The 6,483-nt window shown below is 39.9% G+C and overlaps 1 protein-coding gene across 2 annotated transcripts; it reads left to right on the forward strand.

Moving 5' to 3' along the window:
* Window positions 1-406: 406 nt before the first annotated feature.
* LOC118558713 (type-2 ice-structuring protein-like) lies at window positions 407-5,692 on the forward strand. 2 transcript variants are annotated; one of them, XM_036129255.1, is made up of 7 exons: window positions 407-476; window positions 560-652; window positions 734-763; window positions 1,224-1,360; window positions 1,844-1,978; window positions 2,063-2,174; window positions 5,327-5,692. In XM_036129255.1, exons 1-7 carry the CDS (start codon window positions 422-424, stop codon window positions 5,392-5,394), a joined length of 630 nt encoding a protein of 209 aa, XP_035985148.1. In that variant the 5' UTR covers window positions 407-421; the 3' UTR covers window positions 5,395-5,692. The 2 variants fall into 2 exon arrangements, with proteins under 2 accessions (XP_035985148.1, XP_035985149.1); XM_036129256.1 differs by having other exon boundaries at window positions 1,227-1,360.
* The last annotated feature ends 791 nt before the right edge of the window (window positions 5,693-6,483 follow it).

Consider the following 6,483-nt stretch of genomic DNA (forward strand, 5'->3'; position numbering starts at 1 on the left):
AAATAAATTTCCCTTTCCTTGTTTCTTTCCTTCCTTAAGAATTTAAATACTTTGAAAAGGGTAAAACAAATTCATGTCTCTCCCTTATGGCATTTACAGTTTCTGAACATCTGTTACCATCCACAGCTCTGAAACAATCCTTTTCATTGCCAGCTGACCTTTTACTGGTGAAGATCACTTTTCTTTCCCACACATTTAGTTCCTGTTCTTGTAACAGCATTGCAAAAACCCTTCTTGCAGCAACCTTCCCAGCCATGAATGACACAAAATATAATTTGTTGATTTTGGTCTATGCTGAATTACGAAACAAGTTCAGAATCAGACCAGATCAAGGACTGTAACTCTGCAGAATTGCTTGTTTCATTTCCTCATTTTGTGGATGATGGCATGTTTAGAATCTCTATAAGTAACCTGTGATTCCATGGTGAAGGCAAGCTGTTGCTGGCTGATTCAGGAAACAGATCATTCTGCATCAGGTTGGCTGATAACATTTCAGCTTTTTCACTCCAATATGAGATTGAATGCTTAAAATGTTTGCTTTATTTTCACTTGATTTCAGTTTTCAAATCTGCATCATCTCATCACCTCATCATGAAGCTGCTGGCTGTGTGTGTCCTGGTTTTCTCTGTGATGGCTCTGACCAGAGCTGACCGTGAGCATTTCTGAAGTATTCAATTTATTTTATTTCTAAGACACAAATAATCTCACTAACTCCTGTTTATAATGTTTACAGATGAAGCAGATGATGGCTCCACTGATGAAGGTCAGTGGGTGTTTTTTGTCATTTTTTCATTTCTCCATTGTGAGGATTAGGAACCCTAACTAATCCGTAATAAAGAGGACATTTATGTCTCCTTGTGGCATCAATACTAAAACATACTTTTTTTTAGATTATGCAGTAGATTTATATTAAAATGTATTCTCTGATCCTCGCAAACGACATGCAAACTACTATGAGTCTCTGGGTTATTTTCTGTGATTGTGTGAGCAATCTATTTACCTCTATTATAAGCTTCTAGTTAGCAGTCCAGCATATCACCATCAGCGGCTCTTTGCTTTAATTGAGAGACCATTTTAAACAATAGAAATCAAGTTGTGTTAATGATTGTGACTAACTAGGAATTTAACCTTAAACATACTGTGTAATCTCTTATAATAAATTAGATTCTAATAATGACACATAAATCATTTTTAACTGAAACTCTCCATCTGTTTGTCATCAGAAGAAGTTGACTTGGAAGAAGTTGACTTGGAAGAAGTTGACTTGGTCCAGAGATCTTCTTGTCCTCCCGGCTGGTCTCCAATCAACAATCGCTGCTTTCGCTATGTTTCCGAACCCATGACTTGGGCTAAAGCTGAGGTGATTTCTATCAACATTATGCTTTCATTTTTATTTCACTCTCCCTTTTTTCTGCACAGGGCTGCACAGTGGCGCAGTGGGTAGTGCTGTTTCCTTGCAACAAGAAGGTTCAGGGTTCAAATCCAACCCTGGGCCTTTCTGCATGGAGTTTGCATGTTCTCTCTGTACATGTGTGGGTTCTCTCTGGGCACTCTCACTTCCTCCCACAGTCCAAAATCATGACCTGTTAGGTTAATTGGTCTCTCTAAATTGTCCTTAGGTGTGAGTGTGTGTGTGAATGGTTGTTTGTCCTGTCTGTCTCTGTGTTGCCCTGCAACAGACTGGGGACTCTTGCCCAGTGAACGCTGGAGATAGGCACCAGCAACCCTCGTGACCTCATGAGGGATTAAGTGGGTCAGAAAATGGATGGATCTCCCTTTTTTCAGTTCTTTATCAACAACACCCAGCTACTAATTCGCCACATCATGCTGTGTTTGTCTGTAGAGACACTGTCTGTCCATGGGAGCAAACCTGGCATCAGTTCATGACACGAACGAGTACCATCAGGTTCAGTTTCTGATAACTATGGCAACTGACAAGTCCGGAGTGACATGGATTGGAGGCACTAATGCACAGGAGGTATTTTAACCAGCAAAGTTTATTTATTAATTATTTTGGGAAACACAGGATCAAAGGTGTCATCTCCTGAATTCTTTCTTTCAGACGAGCATTTGGCTGTGGACCGATGGAAGCCCTCTGCACTACACAAACTGGTGTCGAGGAGAGCCTAGTAATTATGGTGGGAAACAGCACTGTTTGCAAATGAACTACTCAGGTAAAAAAAAAAAAAAAATCATTCATTTTTTTCAGATTGTGAAATGAATCATAGGTGTCTACAGTGTGTGATTTGCAAAAAAAACAGAGGGGGAGATCATTTCAAGTGTTTTATAAATGAACATAACAACAAGGTTATGTGACCTGCATGCTGTCTGGCTCGAGACAGCATGCAACCTGTCCTGGGCGGGAGGGTGGAATATCGGCTGCTGCTGCTTCTTGTCTGGTGACGCTGCCTGCAAATCTTCATCCACCAAAGTTCGTCCTGTAACATTGCCATGGCTGTTCGTCCCGTCATCTACTCTTTACCTTTTCTGTTGATTTTTCGGGCCGAAATATCACAAAGTACTTTGTTGACGTTCATGCTGCCACACGTTCTCATTCATTACTTGGTTAGCTAGCAGCTGCTCTTTCAGGTAAATAGCTAGATCCAGTTAACCTGACAACAGCCAGCTGCATGTCTCGCTCCGCCTAGCTCCACTCACATACATCTGGGACCTCTCCATAGGAATTGCCTTTACTGAAGGCTGGGCCTTATCAAAACTCCTTGCATATGATTGGATAAGCCACTTGTCTGTCATCTTTATCAACGTGCTATTTCAACCACTCACACCGAAGCTAACCCGTGACGCTGATGAGACCGACGCAGGAAAAAAAACAACTTTTTTTTTTTTTTTTGTATGTGTTTGCGGCTCTAGTGGCACGCATTTTATTGACAGTGTGCTGACAGAAAGAGGGGGGAAGACAGGCGGCAAAGCGCCGCGGGTCGGAGTCGATCCCGGGCCGACCGCGTTGAGGACTAAAGGCCTCCTTATATGGTTCGAGCTAACCGCTAACCGCTACGGGGCGCGTCCGCGTTGCCAAATCCGGTCGGGAGAAGGGCGAAAACATGGTTTCCACCAACAAAAGCCTTCAGAGCCGTTCTCCGATGTTCTTTTAATGAAACAATATCAGATAGATTGGACAACACAGAAGAAATAGCAGCATCAATGCTAACGCTTGCTTCCTCGATGCGAGCCGCCATTGTTGTTGGAATCTCACGGTCGCTTCTCCACTACGTCACATCCATGAAACACCCGCCCTGCGTCCTGATTGGCCAGACCATAAATTTGGTTGGGGAAATCACTTTCAATGAGCGATGTCCCAGATGTATGTGAGTGGAGCTAGGCGGAGCGATACATACAGCTGGCTGTTGTCAGGTTAAGATCCAGTAGGTTAGACTATTGTTTTTAAACTTGTGCCATCTACTCTCTGGACTCGGGAGTGGGTATTAGTTTACTTTAACCGCTTCGAGCAGAAAACGTATCAATACTCTTTAAAAACAGACAACAAAAAATTAAATTAACAAATGTGAAGGACACAAGACATGTATTTATATTAGGGCTGTCAAATGATTAAAATTTTTAATTTGAATCAATTAATCACATAATGTCGATAGTTAACTCGAGATTAATTGCAAATTAATCGTATGTTTTATCCTTTTATTTCTGAAAGTGTAATAGCCTGTTTGGGCATTTTAATATGCAATTTAGCAATAAATGACACTAATAAAATACATGCTTGTACAAAAAACATTTTTATTTTGTTATTTTTCAAGCACTTTTGAGAATTGGAATGAAGACATCCTAGTGACAAATGTTAAACTCTGGACTATAATGGCTAAATGACTAATCATGACGCCCTGATGTTTACACAATGTGTAAATAAATTTGTAAACAAATACCATGCTGATATATTTTTTTGCCTCTTAAACAAAGATAGACATGGTATTAGGCATATACATATAAATTAATAAAAATTTTGCATTCCAATAAAGTCATAAGTTTTATTGTTTGTTTTTTCACTCTCTCTCACACACATCTAATTTTGAGCTTTCACACCAACAACAATATTTTTGCTTGCTGTTTATATCCATATTCATAGAGTTTAAGCCTGGAAAAAGGTTTTAAATTTCCAGGTCATTCCAGTCTTACACTTTGCTTGCAACTGGGCAGGAGCTTAATACCCTGAATGAGACTGTTTAGCAACTGTTTAGTAACTCCAGGTCCTTCGTTTGGCAACGTAATTCAGCCTTAGTTTGTCAAATACAGAGAAAAAAAACTTAATAAGCATTAAAGTACGGTTTATGGGTTGGGTTTCTGCAATGTTACCAGCATGTTAAAAACTCATCTTCAGAACCAATGTCTGCTCAAAATGGTGATCTGCACCAAGTAATCTACTTTCAGCGGTTATCACCGGTTATTGCACCGTAAACTGCAGAAAATACGTGCAGAGTTGCTCTGTCTGCCTTTACTACCATCGGCTCCTATGGCGGAGGGATATTTCAGCTGGATACAAAGTTTCTAGTGCAGGCAGGTCTCTTAATAACCGCTGTTTCGTCACTTATTTTAGAGCCCAAATAAGCGATTTCACTTTCAGAAACGTGCCCAAAAAACCCGCAACCCGTGATTTATAAAATTTACAAGCGCCTTTAGAATAAAACAAGCCCAAAGTCGCATGAAATAAACAGTCTGTGCAACAGTGAGCACGGGTCTGTTTTGCTACTGTCTCTAGCGGTCTTGAAACTACGGAAAGCGCCGAGGATAAAAGAAACACAGTGCGGACAGCGCGGCGGGGAAAAACATTAGGGAACGGTGTGTGTGTTTTGACGCGCAATTAACGGCGACAAAAAAATTTCGCTGTTGTGGTCTAACAAAGTTAACGCGTTAATAACACGTTAAAACTGACAGCCCTAATTTATATACATTTTTAAAAATCCATAATATTACTTATTCAGACCAGAGGGGGGAGGAATGTATCCTCCCCAGGGATAAAACATGAATGACCAGAGGGGGGGACGTCACAAACAGATGGGGGGTAAATCCCCCCCCCCCCCCGGCAAATCGCACCCAGGGTGTCTACATTATACATATACATTTTTTGGGGGGACATAAAAAGTTTCAGTATACCAACCTTTCCCATAATTATGATAGCGTGTAGAACCCTGTATCTGTACAATCTGACCCAATCTGTATAATATGATTGAATTTGACTTTGTAAAGTGCATTGAGATGACATGTTTCATGAATTGGCGCTATAAATAAAATTGAATTGAATTGAACCCTTCATGCTTTTGTTTCTGTGATGTTGACTGATTTGTTCTCTTAATCAAAGGTGAAAAGTGCTGGGATGACCAGACCTGTTCTGTCCGTCTTCCTTCTGTCTGCGCCAAGGATGTCTGATCAGTCCGAGGTTCACAAAGATGCTTAAAACAGAATCCAGTGGAGAATTGTTGTTACGTGTTTCTGTTAACCTGCCTTTTTACAGCCTCGTGGCTACCCTAACAGCTTTTTTGCATCTTCGACTTAATATAATTTCTCTTTAATGGAACCCAGTGAATAAAGCCACAAATAAACAGCAGGTGGCTTTTTTTCTTTTTAATAAGAGCACACTGGGTTACAATTATTATCACTTAAGTGAAACTTTCTTGTTTTCTTTGGCCTTGCTAAAATAAATAAATAAATAAATTGAAGCATAAAACAAGATTGTTTGTGGTTTATGTCCCACCTTTTTTTCTGAATTTTTACCTCTCATTTTATTTCACCTTTGCACTTAAATCCAGATTTCTGCCTACCCAGTCTCTCGCCATTTTGTTCAACATATAAAATCTCCGTTTTAAAAAATATATATGTTTAATGTTGCCGTGTTTGCAAGATTAAAGTAATATTTTTCAATCTACTACATAATAAATTCATGGAACCACATAATAGTTACCTTCTTATACAGTCAAACTGTGGAAAAGTCCAAGGTGTTCTTGGACCTTTCCAGATAAGCTACCACAGGTTAGCAGATAATGGGAACCATGAGCCTCATGCAAAAAAGTGTGCATGGATGTCCTACTACGAGTTGGTGGCAGGCTTGAAATCTTTAAAAAGTGTATTCAAATGTTTCTGCTCACCATTTTACTCATACATCTAAATTTACATGCTACTGGACACAGCTGCAGATGCCAACTAGACCGCCCTGTCACTGCCTATAAATAAATCTGCAAAGTAATATCGGTAGAGTGTAGATTCTTATTTAGCATTTCTTTTTTCTGGTATAAGTTCCAAAATCAAAAGAGAGTTACAAAAGAAAAAGAGAAAAAAGGTGGCTGAAGGTGTGAAGTATTGGTAGCAAGGCAGAATCAGAATTCCGATCCTTTGCTGTAAAAATATATTTTGCAACATATTAAGTGACATGTTACCATCAACCCCAACTCTTGCCCATTGACCACTGAAGACAGGCATCAGAACCCCGGCGATCCTGCATGGAAAAGCATAAATAGAGAC

Source organism: Fundulus heteroclitus, unplaced genomic scaffold (genome assembly GCF_011125445.2).
Source record: "Fundulus heteroclitus isolate FHET01 unplaced genomic scaffold, MU-UCD_Fhet_4.1 scaffold_149, whole genome shotgun sequence".
NCBI lineage: Eukaryota > Metazoa > Chordata > Actinopteri > Cyprinodontiformes > Fundulidae > Fundulus > Fundulus heteroclitus.

Bases quoted from the DNA above. Each gene is read 5' to 3' on its own strand.
- LOC118558713 (XM_036129255.1), top strand. From the start codon at position 422: ATGGTGAAGGCAAGCTGTTGCTGGCTGATTCAGGAAACAGATCATTCT. The intron at 764-1,223 runs GTCAGTGGGTGT...GTTTGTCATCAG, and splicing joins TGATGGCTCCACTGATGAAG to AAGAAGTTGACTTGGAAGAA. The intron at 2,175-5,326 runs GTAAAAAAAAAA...TCTTAATCAAAG, and splicing joins TTTGCAAATGAACTACTCAG to GTGAAAAGTGCTGGGATGAC.